Genomic DNA, 21,113 nt, shown 5'->3' with positions numbered 1-21,113 from the left:
TCTAGCTGAAAGCTTGAAAAAAAAAATCCTCCAAATAACAATGCACTTGAGGGGGAAAAAATAGATGTTGAAGAGCAGGATGTGCCCTTAGAAGCCCTCAAGGTTTTATTAGCAGGAGGAACCTCTTCAGTTTGATTTGTTTGTATTCAGGAAAGAAAATGAACGTTTAGGAAGTGGGATTGTAATCCTGCTGAGTAAAGCCTTGCTTGATCAGCATCATGTCCTGGAACCCATAGTTTTGAAACTGTGGAAACTGACTTTTGATGGTAAGGTGAAACAGTTTTGCTCTACTGTCACAGAAATGGAGAGTTTGGGATTTTTTTTTTCCCCATTGCAAAATTAGGTGGTTTTGGTTTTGAATATTTCATGTGAAAGGAAAGAAATTCATTGAAATTTCATATATGCAAAGCAAAATAAACCATCAACATTAGCATGGCCTGTTGATTCCTAACATTCAGAATTGTAACTATGAACTAAATGCATCAAAACAGGCATATTTGGACAGAACATGCAAGTACATCTTAATGGAGATCATGAACCACGTGAGGAGTTGCAAGTTAGCATTGAGGATGTGGTTTGCATCAGACCAATAATTACGTCAAAATGTCAGGTGCTATTTAAAACTTGCCTTTTATCTTTTTGATTCTTGCTTTAATTCTAGAGCCAATCACTTATTTTTTTTTCTCCGGGCCATTTCCCATTCTCCTGCATCACTCTAGCCCAGCATCATGCAGTGACATACACTAGAGTTGCAGTAAAATAACTGTGGTGCATGGCCATTTGGCAGTTAATTGCATTTATTACTAGGGCAATTTGGGAGGACTGCCCCTTGACAGTACCTTCTGGGCCTCATAACCCATTGCAGTTGGGAGACCAAGAGATAGGGAGGAATCGGGTTATTCTGAAAGTGGGAGAGATGGAAACGCTGCCACAGGGAGCTGGGGTCACAGTGGTACGCGAGGGGCTAGTTTTATTTCAGCAGAGAAGGAAAAAAGGAGAGTGAAGAACAGAAGTCTCCACATCAGTGGGTGGAAACACAGGACACCTCTGTAAGTAACCAGGCTTAATTGGGCTGTACAAATCAGTTCTATGCTGATTACTGATAGCTAATTAGCATTGCAAGGGTTATGATGAGGTATTTTTCAGCACCTCTGGGTGTGTAACCATTGTTTCTAAAGTGACTTCAGGGCAGCTCTTTCCTATCTGATGGTACAAATCATAACTCCTGCTACAAAGAAAATGTCCTGGAAATTTTCTCTTAGAGATTTTTTAAAATAAAACTCACTGCAAAACAGAGAAAACATGAAACATATCTAACTATACCAAGAGGTGTCTGAAACTAAAGATTTTAAAACTTTAGTTTTAAAAGCAGCTCTTTGTTAAAGAATAAAGTTCATAAAAATATACTATTTCTTTATTTCTTTTCTTTTCTTTTTTACTGACATCTACCGACAGAAGACCCATGCAAACTATGAGCAAATAACTTTCCCTGAGGTTTCAGTGTAACATATAGCCTTCATAGTTCAGCACAGTAAAAAATCAGTCTGAGCTTAAATAAATGTGTGCAGTTAAATCTACTTTAACAAAAACCTTTCAACCTAAAAGGAGGCTGCCTTTTTTTCCTACGTGATGGAGAAAATCTCATGGAAAAGCAGGAATGCTTTCCCTTGATGAAGACGATTTTCTTCTTAAGTTTTCTTCTAAACGTGGCTGCTGAAAGACATTGTGTGTCCATGGGGATGAGCTGACTCCTACCAGCAGCCAAAGTACCAGGAAGCTAAACATCAGGTTAGATTGCCAGTTTTTCTTGTCAATTCAAATTTTCTTTGTTAGATATGCCACATTCAGAACTGCCAGTATTCATGGCTAATTTAGGAAGTTGTTAGTTTCTGAACTACTTATATCTCAATGTGATGATTTTTTTTTTTTAACAAAGATTTGGAATCTTTTATTGCAACATGGTAAAAGAGGCGTGCCAGCCTTTGGCTTACTTTGTATGCGTAGCCTAATGAGCTGTGCTTATGATTTAGCTGCAAGGAGCATCAGGAAATTATTTGAGACTTATTTTGTTTCTAATTATTCCTTCCTCAGCAAAATAGATGCTCTCCAGTTGTTTGGGACTGATACTAAATGCTGTAAAGTTAGTTGTTTGCTCTGTGAAGCACCAGCACAATCCTAAGGTTGACAGTCTTGGTGCATGTTTCTCTTTCTCCTGGTATTTCTGGCATGCAAAGGAGGCTTTGCATTTAGCAGAGGTAGCTCTGCAATGATGCCTGGCATGGAGACTTATGCTGAGGTTGGAAGTACGTCGGGGCACTCTTAGAAGATGTGTTGGCTGTTTGTAGAGACGCATCTTGCTGCCTAGCCTGTAGTTATGCTCTATCTCTTGCTTAGAAGTTTTTTTTTTTTTCCTTCTGTTTCTTTATCTCTTCCTATGTTAGAAACTAACCTTAGCGTTGAATACTGATAGCTTTGAATACTGATGTGCATTTCTAAGTATTCAATACCTAGGAAAACAGCAATTTCCTTATTAAATGCATGTATATGCAGGGTCATGTATAACTTTAAATACCTCCACATTGCCTGAGGATCTCTTACGTTTACCAATAATGAATGCTGCATTCTCTGCACCTTGTGGTTTCAGGGCTCAATAGGAATGAGCAGTAAGCATGTTTAGGTTTTAAATAAATGTTTAGTGGGGAAGAACAACTTTCAACATCTATTATTTCAGTTTCTACACAATCAGGATGACAACAAATGACTGAAGGTGAAAGCCTACCTTTTGTTACAGAATTCTGCAGCTGTTCCCTAATAAATATAAGAGCTCAGCATCATGGACAATCAGGCCCCTAGTGCGTTAGAGGATTGGATGTGAACTTCTTGGTTTTAACCGTGTGCACGTTGCCCACGTTTCCATATGAACTCATCATACGTAATACCATCATCGTTTTGAATTTTCTTCACAAACACTCCTATTTCTGAGGAACTGTTAGACCAAATACCACTGGCGCATCTTTATTTGCTGCCTGAAAGGCTTATGTACTTTCTAGTCTGAATATTATACACTTGAATATTTATTTAGAAATGCATGGCAATTCTTGTGTTAGACTGAAATCTCTAAGGAAGGATAAGATGCTTTCAACTGCTGAGCTGTGAGCTGAATGAGGTCCCATGTATTTAACAGCCAAAAAAAGTTTGGTAGATAGTAGTGGTGTCACTTGAGCCATGCTACAAGAACTAACCAGAGAAAAGCAGCGAAAAGAGGGACTGTATCTTAATGTCCTTGTGCTGTTTCTTATTCAGTAAATTAGAAAAAAATCTTTCTAGTGCCTGAGGCTTTGAATAGTCTTGCTGCTGCTGCTGGCTGGAAAAAAAAAAAAAAAAAAAAAGCAGATTGATGCATTTTTCAGTTATTAATGTTTCATTAGCAATTTAGGTAAAACCTGAGACTCAGATTAGGAACAAGAAAATGAAGATTGATTTCTGTGACAGGTATGCATTCGTTGGTGTATTTTTTATAGAGAAAGGCAAATTGTTTGTTATAGGCAAGTTATTTTCAGTATAGTTGAGCAGCAGGTAGCAATTTTTCTAATTAAATTTAAGCATAGATGCACGATGGACTGATAGGCAATCTTGAATTGTTTTGGAAGTTGGAAAGCAATTCAAAACCAATGATAAAATCCTCTCTTGAGGGTGGTTCACCTTCTGATGTTTGTGGATAAACTCTCCATGTGAATTTTTTCAATCTTTTCACAATAATTACAGCAATACAGGGGTTATCTGATTGATAATAAGTTCAAGGTAAAGGACAATGTTAAATAAGCAGTAGCGTTCACAGTAGATTTACTAGTGTAGGGTTTTTTTTAATAACTTCATGCCAGTGATTTTGAATTGACTATGTAAATGACACTTTGAGCTACGTCAAAATGGACAGCTTTGACAAGCTATTGATTATCTGCTAGTGCATGATAAGGAGTCATAAAAGGAGTTTTAAGTCTTCTGTTATGATTTTTCCCTGTTGTTTTCGTGATTGATTGCCTATCTTCCATATGCAATCTCTTGATAAGTAGAACCTTCCCCCCCCCCCCCCCCAAGGAAATGTCACTGAAAAGTAGTGAAGTATGAAAAGGTTAAAATAATAAAGATGTGACATTACAGGTAATTAATTTTCACGTATATGGGACGATGCCGAAGCAGTAAGGCTAAATCAAAAGAGTTATCAGTAAAATTGACAGTGACTTGAAGATAGGAACACGTGAAGCTGAGAACTGCTCACTGTAATCTCTCTGAGCAGGCAGGCAAGCATTTCACTTGCTTGATATATTGATCAGGCAGGACGGTCACCATTATGTATCTAGGGATAACTTGTGATTTTACATATAGATGCATTTTCAGATAGAGGACAGGTAAACTTGCCTACATTGAACTTCAACAGCAAACAAAATCAGGCTTTTAGTCCGTAAAATGTAAAGAATGTTTAAAGAATCCAGATGTTTCAGTTACTGAAAGCACTGTACTCATCGTCTGATTGAGAAAGTGGAGGTTTCAAGGGAAAAAGGATCAAGTTTGACTGAAAACTGAGTAGTTTTGGACAATGTATACTCAAAAGTGAAATAGAAAAGAAAATAAAGGCTTCATTGCAAATAGTCTTTGAATATTTGTATGGGGTGAGATTAACACATTTCTTACCAGAAATTGGGTTATCAAGAGACCTGTGATGCACTGTGGCTGTGGGATTCCTGGGCTGATGGTGATGTACCAGAGACCTAGTCTGGACAGGATATTTGGCTGATGGGGAAGACAGGCACATTTTCTAAGCATTTATCAAGGTGTGAAATGAAATTTTATAGAGTCGATCTGAAGTCTGGTTCCTTTAATAATTGTGAGAAAAGGGGAATAAAATGGTAAAAATGACTGATTTGATCATATTCATAGTTTTCTTCTTCTAGCTATGGAGATTAGTTGCCTGATGTTTGTCATTTTATTTAGTAACTTACCGGGAACGCTGTTGGGATAATACTGAATTCTTACAGATTTGTCAGAAACTATGAAGAAAAAGGCTTTTGACTTCTGCTTGGAAGAAATAACTGCAGCTGTAATTAAAAGTCATTTCCTTTCAGAAATGAAGATGATGTGCTTTGATTCAAGCTTTGTTCTGGCTGATCAGCCAAGTAAGGCAAATACATAAATGTGGAAAAGAAATATCCAGGTTTCCTGGGTGGTTTTCATGCGCACAGTAGAACAGGTTTACTAGCATAAATCCTCTTCTCTTTGTAAGGGCAGAACCAATGCCACAAATCTGTGGGATTCATGAATTCACAAAATTGCTAAACATCCTAGTCTTAGTTAACAGATCTTGCTATTTAATCCTTTTGTATTCTTTTTTAATTCTTGAGTTTTCATTATAAAGCTTGTTATGAAAAAAAAAAAAAAGAAAAAAAAAAAAAGAAAAAACACCTGCCTTAAAATACTACTTTAGTATAATGTAGTTCTTTTTCATGCAGCTTCCAAAAATAATTATGTGAGGACAGTAAAAGAAAAAAAAAAAAGTGTGATTCCTCACTTCTGTTGGATATGCCACAACCTGGCACTTGGAATGGTCTTGCTTTTTGTGAAACCATGAAGGGATTTCAGAGATGAAGTAACTAAGCCTTTCTCTCCTCAAAAACTCGTGCTTCAGGAGAGGAAAGAGCGCCTCAGAAAGCATCGTCTCTGTCTCATTCTGAGCTCAGGCCTGTATCTTGAACATACAATCAATTGCTTGTGTGAATTAATTGCTGAGTTGGATATTTGCCATGACAAAGAAGCCACTTTCACAATATGCGCTTCTGTCTTCTGTTTCTTAAAACAGTGTTTGTTACAGCACGGAGTTATTGTCAAAGAGGAAGCGTGTGTATTAATTTATTTGATCCTTAAATGTCATTTAGAAAAATTTAAAGGTTTTAAATGTTGACATTTAGACACAATACATTTACAGTGATGCCTTATCAGTGAACTTCACTTCAGAAAAAATCTCATCTGTGTCGTAACGTCTCTTATAGAGATAATTATAATGTCCGTAGCTAGCTTACCCTATTAAACTGCAAACTAGTTGTTCATTAAGGGTTGTGAAAAATACTCCTTGTCAGTTCGTTGTCACAATACAGAGGGTGCGGGTTACATTAGGTATTCAATTAATCAAGCAGTAATGCCTCAATTAAGGTTCTGCAGAGAGCTGCAGGCACACATCCTGAGTGAACTGGAGGTGGGAGCAGAGGCAGCAAGGCTTGTGGCTGCTCTGCTGTCACAGCTGTGTGCCGTACATAACTCCCTTCGAGCTGCTTTACCTGATTTTGGGGTTATCATGGGCCTTCTGAGGCTACCCTGGGAGTCTCCTTGGAGATAGCTCTGGGTGATGCTACGATGCAGCGCAGCGTAGGTAGGGCTCTGTGCTGCTAAGACTCGTGGAGAAAAACTGGAAAAAAAAAATCCTAATAATCCTAAATAAAATAAAATAAAACCCTAGCAGTCTAGCCTGAAGAACAGGAGGAAACTCCTTGTGAGCTGGAACGCCCTCTTCTGAAACAAGGCGATATGGCGAGGCTGTGCTTTGAGTGCTCGAGTTTAAAGGCAGCTCTGGTGGCTGGACAGCCGGGAGCTTGCTTTGCAAACAATTCCTCTCTTCATTCTGGAAAAAGTATTGGGATTTGAGAAAAGAAATGTTCAAATCTAAGAGTAAAATTCCACTGCACTTGAAAAAGACGTGAGGGTGAACTTTATCTCATTTGGAAAAACAGAAGGGTGATACAAACGCCTGTCCACTTTGCAGCAGAGTGCTTTATTGGTAAAATAGACATTTTCTTGCCCAAATCAAGTATTTGGGCATTGCTGGTTGCATGTTTGTGCACATGATCTATCTACACAACTGCACAAATTTACTGAAAATTAAAGTATTTGAAATACACCCAGGAAAATTATTTTTATAGTCTTCTGTCTAAAAGTGGCATTAATGCCAGTGTAAATGTCACCACTAAAGAAGCATATTAACGTGCTCATGATAATGGTGACAGCCGAATTTTATCTGTAGCTGGGCACTAAATTCCCACCTGCAGTAATTTCTTAACACCGCAACAAACTTCAGTGAGAAAAGGACTGTGGTGGGCATAGCTTGCGTAGGGTTGGGTCTTAGGTAACTGCAGCTGGCATTCCACTGCCTGGATGAGTGTGCTCATTTCTTTGCAGATACAGAATAAATAATTAGTAAAGGAAATGTACATTTCTTCACAAAGCTTAGAGTAGTGTTCCACAGTGTTGGTTTTTTGTTTTGTTTTGTTTTTTGTCTTTTTTTTTTTTTTTTTTAGCACCAAATTTTAGACTGCTTTATCATCCTGATGGATGGGGATGCTGCTTGGCTGGAGATTGAACACTTAGAAATTTACTCCCTTTAGAGACTTTTAATCTTGCTTGATGATTCCTCCAGGTGAGAAATGGCTCTACCAAAGCAGAGTCCTCAGCAGGAAGATACTAAATGGGTAAACACATAAAGCAATATTATTGTAATAGAATATCTGCTTAGGTAAATCAAGAGAAAGAATATCTGGGTCACATACTGACCCACTCATTTCTATGTTCACCATTTCTGCATTTTAAGGGAATTGCTATTTTGTTTTGCTTTTGTGTAGAGTCTAATTTTGTGTAAATTAATGCAAGATGGGTCCAACCCATGGTGCTAGTTCTTCCCCGGAGGGTTCTCCTATGTCACAGTCAGCAGCACTGCCTTAAAAATCAGTACTAGAGAGGTGTTTTTTTCTTCTGTTCTATGAACCTGTCTGATCCTTGAGCTGTGCTGAGCTTCCAGCACCTACTGAAAGTAACAACTGTTGACACAGGTGAAAACTATCCTTTTTCCCCTTTTGAGATAAATGTGTTTAAAGGAAAACAAAATAGTGTTAATATTTAATAGACTTTTTATTGTCATGAATTTTAGAATTTTTTAAAAGATCAGAAGTCATTATTTTAAAGTGTTAAACTGATCTTTATCTTTTTTTTTTTTTTTTTTTGAATCTTTGTTGAACAGAAATAGGTGTGTTTGTCTTGGGTTTTATATCTTGGTTTTATGCATCTGTTCTTTGGCCTTGTTCTGAATCCTGAACAGAAATAATGATGATAATAAACCTACCATCAGAAATCTGAAAGATGTTCAAGGAAATAGGCTTCGTATTTTGCATGGAAAAATGTGAAATACCACAAAGGAAATGCTTATTGTTCTCTAATCACAATCATCACATTGTAACAAGCGGAACCTCCAAATTCAATTTCTGCTTTTGCCTGAATTGCACAGGAGATTATATGTGGATGCTGAGGTAGGAGGCCCATTGCATAATGCATTTTGTTTAGTCTCCAGCACGGGTTCTCTGTTGGAGACATTTCTTATAAAGCATGTCAGATACAGAAAAAGCAATTTAGTAAGCACTGTGATCAGATCCTGATGAAATTCAATTTTTTTTGGACCTGCTGTTCCTGGAAGACATCATTGATAAAAATGGTCTCTATTTTCTTCTTTGTTCTGATTGATTATACTATCTTGCTGTTCTTTCAAAATATTTTCCCCCTCTAAGGTGGCTTGTTTTTACAAATAAATGAAAGGGATTGTATTTTTTTTGACAGCGTACTTTGTTAACAACACAATCTGTCAGGATATTTGCACTCTACAGTTTTCATTTCAGTAAACTGCCTAAACATTGGACACAACAGAAAGCCAAGCACAACTACCATGGATTATGGGAACAGCCAAATAAGGCACTAAAAGCTATTTGACAATTATGGTGCTGAACTCAGAAAGCGGTTTGCTTGTTAATAGCCAATCTCCTGTCTTATTTTTTCTTGTCAGATAATAAAGCACTTTTTGTACCTCCAGGGAAGACATGAGAGGTGAGTTCGGATGTGTCAACTCCATAACTTACCACCTGCTGTTGCTTATTGAGGGTTTTTAGAAATGAAGGTAAACTTCTTAAATAGAAAAATTAGATTTATTTCAAACCATTCAATTTGCAGATCAACCCCTGTTATTAATTTCTGCTTACACGTGTTTGAATTGGACACTTTTTAATGATGATCTTGTAATACTAATTTTAATATACACAATTAATCACTGGTAGACTGTTTTAGCACAGTACCTGTGTACATGTGGTATTGAGAAGTGCCTTTTTGCACAAGTGCTTCAAAGCAAAGCAGGAATTATCGGGAATGCTGCTAAATGCTACTCAAATCTGGTTTTCATATTGAGCATGGATGTTTCAGACATCCATGCTCAATATGAAAATTTGGTTGGACTCTGCCATATCGTCTGGTGGTAAGACGTACTTACGAAGCATAAGCCTTCAGGTGCATGGTGTTTTGAGCAAGAAGTATGGTTAGGTGAACTGGCTGCAAATACTGGGGTTGAGGATCTTAGGTTTTGAAGGAGGTCTGCTTGGGGGGGGTCTCCTCTTTCTTAGGGAGCGGTTTTCCAGGTGGAGAACTGAGTATAAGCATGTTAGCTCCTGTGACAGTTGGATCACAACAATTTTCTGCTAGGGATTTACTCTGTGTTCTGTGCTTCAGCTTCATGGTGTATTTTAAATTTGTATTTGTTTGGGGGGAGGAGGGGTGCTTCTCTTTTTTTGTGTTGGCTTTCTCTTGAGATCTTCGGTGATTTTTTTTATATATAAGTTGTTACTCTTAAGAGTGTGATATTTCCCAAAGAAAACCCAAAACTAAAAAGAAAAAACAGGTGTTTGGTGTTGTGTACTGTCACAGGGGCTCAGGAAATCCCATTCGCTCTGTATTTATCTATGTATTTGTCTCACGTCAGCTCAGTATCTGTATGCAGGTAGGCAAGAAGAGAGGGTGAATGGTGAGACCTTGCAAATCCAATATGTGACATAATATAATCAATCCGACTAATGACAGATCTTTGGTAGTAGCTCAGCTGAATATACTTTTTCAGGGTCTTCATTTATTTACTTTTGGTTGAATATCTCCACAAAGTAGTTTCTGCGTTTTAACGAGATAAAAGTACTTCCTAACGGATTTGTGTGCATTAGGTTTTTGTCAGAGCCCTCATTGTACTGGCAAAGCATCTGAAGCAGCAGCAAGAAATGATGTTGGAATGGTTTTGCAATTCTTCCTGCTGTTTTAGTACCGTGTGTTGGCAATAGTGTATGCATTTCCGCACAGCATGGGTATCACTTTGCTAATTTCTGATTTACAGCTTGTATTCCAGCCTTGTACGTTCTTCAAGAAAGCACATGGAGAACCAATATAACCATAATAATTCATCACTTCATCAGAAACTTTAATACTATAGGGGTACCTTTGAAGGGGTTAGAGATTTCAGCACAGGGTGATGCCTATCGCCTTACTAGATTATTTTTTTATTATTATTTTTATTTTTATCCAGCAAAAAAGCTTTTCAACCTCACCTGCACAAGGATGAGAGTTCTGGCTTGATCTTTGAATTGATCAGCCTGGCTATGAATATCATGTGTGTTGAAGGCCCTGGGCTTTACCAGGAGTCAACTGGTCAGTGTGTGCCACTGGTCAGAGCACCAGCACAACACGTGTTTGGAAATGTATGGAAACAGGTGACCTGTAGTGGTCTGTCACCAGTTCAGTCACATCATCTCTGTCGTTGCTCTTCCAGAGCTGGAAGCTATTCCTGTTGCAGTGCTGTCATTTGAACTGACAGATCAAAATACTTAGTTAGTTTTATTAAAATCAATGTCTTTTTTAGCATCTCCCTAAGTATTAATGATAATTATCATCTGCCAAATCTGAATAAATTAGGCATGCTCTTTCCACAATTGAATATGTGTTCTGCCTAGGGAAAAATGCACAGGGAAACATTTCATATTCTTCAGTATTAGGCAATGTTTTGAACTCCTTACAGAAGATGCTTAACTGTGTAGCGTTTGTCTTTTTTATAAACATCCCGGATACCTCTGCGGAGGAGATTGTCTATGTATATATGAGTTAGCGCTTGTAGGACAATCAAATTGGTAACACAAGGCCTACTGCAACTTCAGAGATTATTTCACAAGAATATCAATTTATTTGGTAAGACTGAGATTTAGGACAGGTTTTCACAGCTGTGTTAGTAATGTATGTATTAGGCAAAGGTCAGCTAAATGTGTCTGCCTAAGAAATGTCATGGCAAAGTGGCAGACTGAAATACTAATGCAAGCAAGCACTCCTGCTCTGGTAGGTTGTTGCTCAAGGGACTGATTTATCTTATTTTGGTCAACCTGGAGCAATGCATACATTCCGTATATTTCTTCCTCTTCTTTTTAAGCAGTCTTTGATAACTTCTGGATAACGTAGTCTCCTGTGTGAATTAGTGTGTATAAAATACCTCCTTGTAGTTGAAAGAACATTAATATTTAAACATGTAGCTTTTGCCCCTTCTGTAAGTGGATTTGTAGAGGGATAACTCAAAAGGTTGGGAACTCCTCCTTTTCATGTGGGCTTGTCCCTTTCCAGCAGTTGGTGATATTCCCTCCTGCCTGCGTAGTCGCTCTTGGTGCTGCTCCCAGGAGCACCTCGGGGGATGCACCCCCAGGCTGGCTCACCGGCTGCAGTCTTCACCTGCCCTCAGTGAGGCCTGGTAAAGGTACTTCTTATTCATATATTACTTGCTCAAAACCAGCAATATCCAAATTTGTTGATTATTTTTTTTGGTTTCCTAGAACATAATCATTTTAGTTGCAATAAGGTGAAAAAAAAAAAGGTAAATACATATATATGTGTGTATATATATACACACACACACACATATATATATATATACACCTGTACAGTAAATCTCATGGAACTCAAACTCTAAAAATGTCATTTCCATTTTCTTACCTTTCTGTCTTACCTTCCCTAGAGGAAGAAGTCCTCCATCACCATACACAGCTGGCAAGTTTAGCTTTGTATCTCAGCTAGGCTGTGGAAAAGAGAGCAAGTCTGGGTTTTGACGTAAGGCTATCCTCAGACCTATCTGTGAAAGTCCCTGAACTTGTGACTCATAGCAAATACCAATCAGTGCTTTGTTTTTCCTTATGTAGTACATAGTCCTTGGTACTAACAGTGCCTTGAACAAGTCTATTTGAATTCAGTGTATCACTGTATGTGGTACAGCATGGGTAGCTGATCGGAAACCCTGAAGCATTGTGCAGGCACGCAGGTAGGTTCTGGTACGTCATGGCTCCAATAAGTATTTAGTAACAATATTGAGAGAACAATGATAGATACTGGCACAACTGAGTTACTGATCTGAGGGGTTTTAAGTCACATAAATGCTGTTGTTTAATACTGCATGGAGTCACCATGTCCTGGGGAGGCAGCCGAATAAAACTACAGGTATGCAGAGTAAGTTCAGCTCTCACTCATATGAGGTTGAAAGAGTTACTATTGCATTAACTACAGCTGAGTATTTCTGACAGCACAACTTCAAAAATCAGGAAGATGAGCTCCAGGTGAACAAGAGAAGGTGGAAGGTGTTAGAAAGGTACATGAGTACTCTGCAGTTGGTGATCTCTTGCTTGGGTTTAACTATTCTCTGCAAAAATGATGTCTTGTAGGCAGCCTGCTGGCTACAGCATAGATTATTGAACGCTGCTGCAGTCCTTTTATTTACACGTATGTTAAAATATAATTATAGTTTTATTTACAAATAAACCATTCAATAAATGGTTCGTTCCTTTTCCTCGCTATCCTTATTAAGAGGCTAAAACCCTGTTGGAAAACTGCAAGTGGAGGTTTATGGCTTACTTTGGCAGCTTTGGGACTAATCAATAACTTGCTGGTTTAAAGATCTCCTTCTATAGATTGTTTCATGAAATTTTCAGGTAAGAAAAAACAGGGAACCTTTTCAATCTATTATTTTTTTAATGTGATACTCATTAACATGTTATCTCTCTTAGACGTCTGTGATCTAGCCATGTGTTGCTGTCTGAAATAGAGAGATCATCTGTGTGTGCATGCTGAAACCGAGCGGCAGGCAGAGAAGGAAAGGAGTGCCTCAGAGGTGGTGGCAGTTTGTTCGCTGATGAAAGCAGCAAGAGTTTGCGTGGTTAAGTGTGTTCACAGATGTATGCAGGAGAACTGCAAGTTCTCTTTCTTTCCTCTCTAGTGAAATGTGGCTTTAGCTTTCCTTCCGAATAAACGGGATTGTTTCAAGCAGACCTGGCCCTGTTATTGGCTTCTCTGATGAACAGAAACAATTTGCAGCCAAATTGTGGCTAACCACGCAGGTCAAAGAGCAAGACACAAAAAGAGCTTAGGAAATTAATACAAGCTTTGTCTTGGCATTTAGTATAGCTGGGAAAAAAGCATTTGAATGAATGCTTGCTGTGCCCTTTCTAGGGCTAGAAAGTATTATAGCCCTTTTGAATTTGTAATAGTGATGTCAAGTCATTTTCCAGTCCTCTTCCCTGTAACAAGAGTAGCTGCTGCTGCTTCTGGAAGCGTGTACCATTTAGCGATGGGGACAGTTTGATGACATTTGGGAATAAACATGGTGGTATCCACTGCTCATTTCATAGTAACTTAGGAGGGATCTTTAGTTGAAAAGAGCCGAGGGAAAGATTCCCGGTGCTCCATCCTCATAGCCTGCAGGCGATCACGTCTTACCTGATTGCAGTGAAAAGGATGGTTGCTGGCACTCAGCAGCCTCCAGAGAAAAGCTGAGAAGATTCCTCTGTATGGGAATGCTGCGTTTTGGCTTGTGCATTTTGACTTTTTACTCTTTGTTTTGATTGTTCAGTCTACAGTGTCAGTGAGTATTCTGGTTTCCAGTGAGTCCTGCAAGGCATCAGAAAAATAAATCGGATTTCCAACTACTCCCTTATTTCCTCTGAGCTCTCCCTTCCTCCTTTATTTTTCGCCTTGATCACCTGTTGGTGCTACAGACTCTGGCAGGCTTCCTGTTGCAGTTCTGTTTGAGGAGGGAATTTTTTAATTTTATTGCTTGTGATATAATTTCTAATTTTATTTATTTATTTATTTATTTTTGTATTATCGAACGCCAGGAAGTCTGTTAATACCAAACCCAGCAACTGAGAGATCTTTTCCCTATTGGGGAAAGAGTAAATAAATGACTGCATATTTTACCATAGAACTGACAGATCTCTTTTTTTTTTTTTTTTTTTTTTCAAAGCACCTGTTCCTGCCAGAGCTTGTGAACCCTTTTATGTTCTTCACAAGCATGTGACTGGTTTTGAAGGACGCCTGAGCAGTTTCCCTGCGTTGCTGCTTAGTCGTGCTGACTCCCCTTGCCCTTTCTCAAGCTTGACTTGATAAAAGCCACACGAGCTTTTTGTTTGCCTCCGATTGAGTGTCCTTAAGCAGTCGTGCTCCCCTGCAAACATTTTACTTCTTCGGCAGTCTTTTTTCCCCTCTTTTTAATGAGTTTCCACTGTTTTATGGAGCCCTCTGTCGAGGCTGCTTCTGACAGTGCTTTTGTGTGCGTGTGCTTTGCAAGGAAGCTGGATGTAAGAAGCAGCGGTGGCTGCACAGACCTCGTTCTGCAATACCTGAACTGGGTCGTGCCCACTCGGCGGAGCTGCGAGGAGGCTCTACCCCCTCTGCACAAGTTCAGAGCCACCTTTGCGGAGATGTGGCTGTGGCCTTTCTCTCCAAGGGCCACACAAAGCCTGGTCGTTTCTTGGAGTGTCGTGCTGGTGACGGCGGGTGTTGTCATTGTGTCCACTGCCTCCAGCCACATCGGCAGCATGGGGGTGATGCTGTGAGCACCTGCTAAAGCCTTTGCAATCCCCAAGTGCCATGAAAGGAAGAAATATCCCTAGATAATAACAATGGTTATTATCTCTGTTGATCAAAGCATACTTTGACTACGAATCTTTAATTATTTTTCGTAAAAAGTATAGGTACAACTTCTGGAAAGATCGTAAATATGCTTTTACAAGATAATTAATGTACTTAATGGGAACGTCATTGGTGCAGTTATGTTTTCATAGTTCTAATTCAAGTGAGAAAAACACTTGCATTATCCACAGATTATTAAAACAATAGGAAAGTACCTTTAGCGTTGCTTCAAGGCACATCATTTAATTTAATTGAAAGCTGCTTTAAATTATCCCTAGGCATTTCAGCTGGTTGTGACTGATCGTGTTGTGTGGTATCTTCTAGTTTATGAGCAGCCTGCTTCAGAGTGTGTACAATACTTAGAAAACCAACTTGCATGGTGCATAGAATAAAAGAGAGTGGATTTCATCTTTCGTTCATTTTCTCATACAACTCATTCTGTTCAACTGATGGCTTTGGTTTGGAGGAGTTAGTGTAATGGTGGCACTATGGGGTGTTATATGTTATTCAAGTAAAATCTCTTTAATTTCAAATGTGTTTTTTCTAAATGCTGCTTTTGAGCTTCTTCTTGAGTTGGGATGTAAAGCGAGTGCATGTCCTTGCTATCTGAATTATACATCCGCAAGGTATTATTTTAGTGTACTTTCAGCAGCCAGGTACAGCTGACAGCTCGTTATTGACAAAGTTAGATCCATTGCTGTTTCTCTAGCATAGGCTGAGACATTTCAGCTTGACCCGCAATATTGTAATTGTGACTTAAAAATTTAGCTAGTCTTAGCAAATGATTTATTTTGTTGTGGGCATATTTTTAACCATAATCTAGATTTGCCTGCAAGTGCTTCAACTGATCTATGACTTTAAAAATAGCATCTTTTTGTCTTGGACACTTATGCATAATCTTGTCTCTCAGCGTGTAACTTCTGTGCAGTCCTAAAGCATTTTAAAAATTCAAACATATGTCAAATATATCTTCTTCTCTCTTTCTTTATGCCTATTTTGAGCCCATCTTCCTCATTATACTTTTAAGAGTTTAATTTTTTAAAGAATTAAAAGTGGAAGCAAAGGACCTCTTCTGCTCGTTGGGAGCTGTGGAAGAAGCCCTAAGCAGAGAGCCGGGAACCCAAAGGAAGGGACTTCTGGGGGGGCAGATCCTGGGCAGAGTAGTTTGTGTGTTGCTGCAGACAGCCACGTGGCTCCGTATCCAAAATCATAAGCAGGAGGTATTAGCTTTCCTCTCATAGGTTCCCTCGCATCCATCTTGTCTTGTTTTCCTCCTCCTGGCTCATCTCTTTTCCCTATAGATTTATTGAGGGCATCGCTAACACTCATGCAGATTTCTTCTAGATCTTAGCAGAGGGGGTTACTAAAGGCTGTGCCAAAACTTGACCAAGCGTGGACTTGTCTCACTCCTATTCTTATGCTAAATTTCAAGTTCCCTCTTGCAGAACGTGGGGCGTTCGAACTCTCCAAAGCAAAGGCTGCCAGGTTTAGTCATATGTGGAGAAAAAGGTGACTGGCTTTTCATAGAGGTTATTGAACAGTTTGGCCGTGCAATTAAAAGCTACAAGAAGGGGAGGGGAAAGATTGGGACGTGTTTATTAATGGAGTAGCTACTTTTCTAGGTGACTGAACAGCCAAGGTTACTGAAACTGTTCTTTTTGCGCTGGGAATGCCAGCACTGGTGTTACCCCTGGAGAGCGTGCTGGCATAGGGAAGCTTCAGAAAACATTCAGAGCTGCAGTGAAGGCTTCGTGCTGCAAGTAGATATGGGAACACTCTGAATTTGGTGGGTCACAGAATAGGAATACAAATAATAAACAAGATGAAAGCCTTTGAATAGGATAAAAAAGCCTGTTTTTCTTGCTTTCTGTGTCCATGTTCAGCGTGCGAGATCACCCCACTGCTCCATCCTGGTGTGCATTATTGCAGTACGCATCACTGTAGTGTCTGTCCAAACTTTTCATATGTGCCTGTCCCTGAAACGTCTGGTACTTTGGCTTGAATTTATTTTGTAGTATAAATTCGTGTATCGTTCCTAATGATTCTCAAATAGGATTTATTTTTATTTCTTTTCTTTAAAGCATTTGCTGTATTTCACTGCTGTGATGATGTCTCAAATGTCTGATTCAAGGACTATTTATAGTAGCATAGTCAAGCATTTGCTTGAACATTTATGGTCTGAGAGCCTTTCTTTGAAGACACTGTTGTAATATAAAATGTATCAAAAACACAGAAGATCACTGTAGAAATATATACATTATCTACATACTTTTGATTTCAATGGGACATATGCTGTAAGTATTCTCTTAAATACGAGTACTTTTTCTCCTATAATTTCAGCAAATATCCTTTACAGCGGGATGTTTTTGTATTAAACCTAAAGACCTGCCTACTGGCTTTCTAATTTGTTTGAAATCTGTCTGGTTTTTCATTTCAGGCACATGTGAACCCTATCAGTGTCACTCCACCCATACAAGCCATAGATCAAGACCGAAACATCCAGCCTCCTTCTGATCGACCGGGCATCCTCTATTCCATCCTAGTTGGTTGGTGTCTGCTACTCTTGCTATCACTCGTGATCGGTCACTTTGCTATGACCAGAGAAAGATTGACTGGGAGTGTGGAAACCTAATAAATTTTGTGGTTAGTGGGATGTTTGAAATCGTTGTTCTACCTATTTATGTTTAACTGCGATGTAGAAGTTATTCCAAATGGCTGCATTATTTTTTATTTGTTCAGATTAGATTCAGAAGTTTCTGATTTGGCCAATGGAGCAACACAGCAAGCAAAAGGAGAGAGACTTGTCTGTGCTCATAGCTATGTTGCAATGCATTTTTTTCATTCACAGGTGCAGAGACAGTAGTGTAATAGATTTCTACAGAAAGGCAGTAAGAGCAGTTTCCTTCCAAAAGCCTCCTGTCACAGAGCAACTTAAAGGGTCTTACTGCATTCAACTTTAATTTGGTGCCTGCGAGCTTGCATGCTTTCTTTCCCTTGTGGCTTTTTTGTTGGTTGGTTGTTTTTGTTTTTTAGTTGACATGGCTCTTTTCTGGTCAGAGAGGGGTGCAGTTGTAGCAAGAGTTCAGAGGTAGATACCTCGCTGGGGGACATCTTGTATTCTGCTGTTTATTTTTCTCCTGCTATTTTCTTCTGTTTGACATCTGTTTCAAATTGCTTAGCTTGTATGATTTAATAATGGAAAGCCCTAAAGCGGTGGTTTGCAATTCCAGTTCTCCACCTGCCCTGTTCTTCACAAACAGAGACTTAACACCGTAGTATTTCCCAACCCTGTGTCTAGCACGGGAGTTGAGAATTTGTATTTTGTGTAACTGCATCAGTTTCATGTTTGCTGCATTAAACTGCAGCTATGTGGACTTCTTGCTGTGAAAGTATAAATTTTAATGATTAACATATTGAATAGTTTTACTTGTCTTTAAAACAAACAAACAAACAGGCTTCTGTATACTATAGGTCTGTTGTGAAAGGGGAAAAAAGCAGGTTTGATGGATTGGCATGTCTGTTATTTTCAGGACTATCTTCAGAGGGTACAAAAGACTGGGTGCCATACCACGCAGAGCTGGCCAATGCTTAAGGTCATAGGAAACTGTTAACATTAAGCTTCACCATGATTACAAACAACACCACATTTTTAGGTGATTTTGACACATTGGACACTTTTCCTCCAAAGGAATTGCTGCTACAGAGCCAGCTTGTGGCTTACTTTGTTAAGGAGGTTTGTAAACATTCGTAGAGCAAATGCACCAAGTAATTCTATATGTGGAAACTGATTTGGATTATTTGTAAGTTCAGCTATTGACAGTTATGTCCAAGTGCACCATTTAGCTCGTTCGTTTAATGTTCTTTGAGTGACTTGCAAAGTTCATTAGAAGGTTAACTTAATAAAAATTGTGTGTATTAACGTGTGATATTTTTAATGTTTGAGTGATTGTTGTGACCTGGAAGAGATAATTTAGAAACATGCATTATAGCAGTCTGATTTTTTCGTTAATTGTTCATTGGAAAGGCTACTCTTTTTTTTTTTTTTTTTTCTCCTTTTTGAGCCATGGTCTTCAGAAGGATTTCTCTTTAGTTTTTAAGTCCGTCTTCACTTTGCCAGTATGCAGTGCTATTTATATTGTAGCCTTTACTGCAGAAAATTTTAAATAGTTTCACAGGAAATTAGGCCTTGCAGATATTTCTCATATGGATTTTCCCTTGCTTTAGATCTAAACGTAGTTCTTTATATGCTCAGATATGTCTTTTTTTAAACACTGGGAGGTCTGAACTGTGAATACAGAATGAGAAAATAAGCTACTTACCGAAATGAGATTGATTTTGAATTTTACTTGAGTTGACTGAGTTCTAATGTGGTGGTTCTTTTACCCTGCTTTCTTCCTTCTGCTGCACACCTGTACAAGTCAAGTCTTGGCGTATGCTTTGGGCACTGTGGATTTTATATATGAATTCTGCACATCTTTCTTGATATCTTTGGGATATATTGTCAAGAAGTCTTTCTGTTAACAATGCCCAGCATCACTGCAGTGATAACTCGCTTCCACCTGATGTGGCCTGCTAACCTCATCCTTAAGTGCTCATAAAGATCTCTGCCTGTCATGCTTTTAAGGTAACTGGCCTTTCAAGTGTCAGGTAAATGCTTCAGTGCTGCTTTCACCAAACGTCTTTCCTGTGAGGAGGGTACAAGTGAACCTCTCCAATTCTGAGAACAACAGGTTCCCCTGCAATCCATTGAAAAGGAGTTAAGAAACTCACTTGATGAGGAAAATGCCTGTGAAAGTTGCTACACATTCATGCGAGCATAGCACTGCCGAAGACAAATGTAACTTGAGGGTTAAGGTTCTTGCGAAATGAAGAAATAGCCCAAGCCCATCATTTTCTGCTTGCTCTGACCTCTGAGTGCAGTCCTCTCAAAGGATGTATTAAGATGTCTGAAAGTGCTTATTCAAGTAGTTATGGACTCGTACTGATAAAATTACAGAAGTTCAAGTCTTAAATATTCCTAAAGGTTCATTCTAAGACTAGAGCACTAGTTTCAGCAGAGTGGTACTGGGGTTGTTGTCTTCTGTTTCAAGTATTGGCTAATGTACATGAAGAAAGTACTTCAGAGGAGAGAATCAAACTGTAATAATTCATCTCTTATGCTTGATATCTTGGAAACCTGGTGTTTGGAATTTTTTAATGCACAAATTTTTGCACTCATTGACTTTAAGAAACTTTAATATGCATGAGTCATTGCAGTAGACCCACACAGAGTGCCTGGCATCCCTCTGCATGTAGCATGTGCCTTAGAAACAGCGTAGGACCCAGCCCATCTTCTCAGTTACCCTCATCTGCAGCCTTACCCCATTTTGTTCCTTTGTGCTAACTACACCGTAACCCTGTGCTGCACTTGTTCTGCATTTACTTCTCAGTCCTATTTGAAAGTCTACCCTGAGTTGCTTTTGTTGGTATTTTTAAGGCTTTCTTTTCTCCGGTCTGGTCCTTCAGAAAAGTCATGTTTTTCTTTAAATCATCAGCTTCTGGATTTGACCATGGAACTGTGTCTGTGATTTCTTCTGTCAGCTTCAGAAAATTAACTGTTCTACTTGTTTGATCTTAAAACAGAGACAAAAAACACAGCAACATGTTCAGGGATTTCTCTCTTACCCTGCAAGCTCCCTGATGCACGGCAGGAAGGTGAAAGCCTTCCTCAGCACCACGGAAAGCAAACCTAAGAGCGCTCTTCACATTGTGGCCATTGTCCTGTCCTGCATGATCATCCTAGTTAGGGCTGTAGTAGACAACTCCTCCTTTCTCAAAGCAATTCAGGCAGCAGCAGAGACTGAGGGTTGCTCTGCTCTGTCAGGGTGCAACTGTTTTTGTGCAGGAGCAGTTCCTGGAAAACTTTGCTTTCAGTGTGTATGTAAGGCATCCCGGAGTTTGGAGACTTCTGTGGTAGGCAGCACCTAAGCAGGCATTATTGGCTAGGATTTAGGCATTATGTTATACTCTATCTCATATGTTATACTCTAATCTTTCCTGATCGTCCTCCTTGCTGTCTCCCCCCTCCCCCCAGATTCTTTTCTGGTGTCTTTATACAATGTTAGCTTTATCTTCCCTGCTGTAGATCACCTTGTGCCTCTTACAGCCATCTCCATCCTCACTTATGTATTTGTTCTCCTTCAAGGAACTCTGTTTTCTTCTTTCTTTTATTCTTTCTTGGTGCTTTTTGAATTTTATTCCTAATTTCTTGATTTTTTCCTAACTCTCAGCATCAACCCATGTGA

General features: G+C 39.0%; 1 protein-coding gene across 17 annotated transcripts in view; it reads left to right on the top strand.

Moving 5' to 3' along the window:
- PCDH15 (protocadherin related 15) overlaps window positions 1–21,113 on the top strand; it is an 805,380-nt gene that overhangs the window by 577,111 nt on the left and 207,156 nt on the right. For all 17 annotated transcript variants that reach the window (XM_072040299.1, XM_072040297.1, XM_072040296.1 and 14 more), the window contains one exon: window positions 17,267–17,375. In XM_072040299.1, the coding sequence (XP_071896400.1) occupies window positions 17,267–17,375 (109 nt within the window). The remainder of the gene's footprint in view (window positions 1–17,266; window positions 17,376–21,113) is intronic.

This window comes from Anas platyrhynchos, chromosome 6, assembly GCF_047663525.1.
Source record: "Anas platyrhynchos isolate ZD024472 breed Pekin duck chromosome 6, IASCAAS_PekinDuck_T2T, whole genome shotgun sequence".
Classification (NCBI taxonomy): Eukaryota; Metazoa; Chordata; class Aves; order Anseriformes; family Anatidae; genus Anas; species Anas platyrhynchos.
Note: the sequence above shows the minus strand (reverse complement) of the source record. Positions and strands in the feature narration are given on the sequence as shown.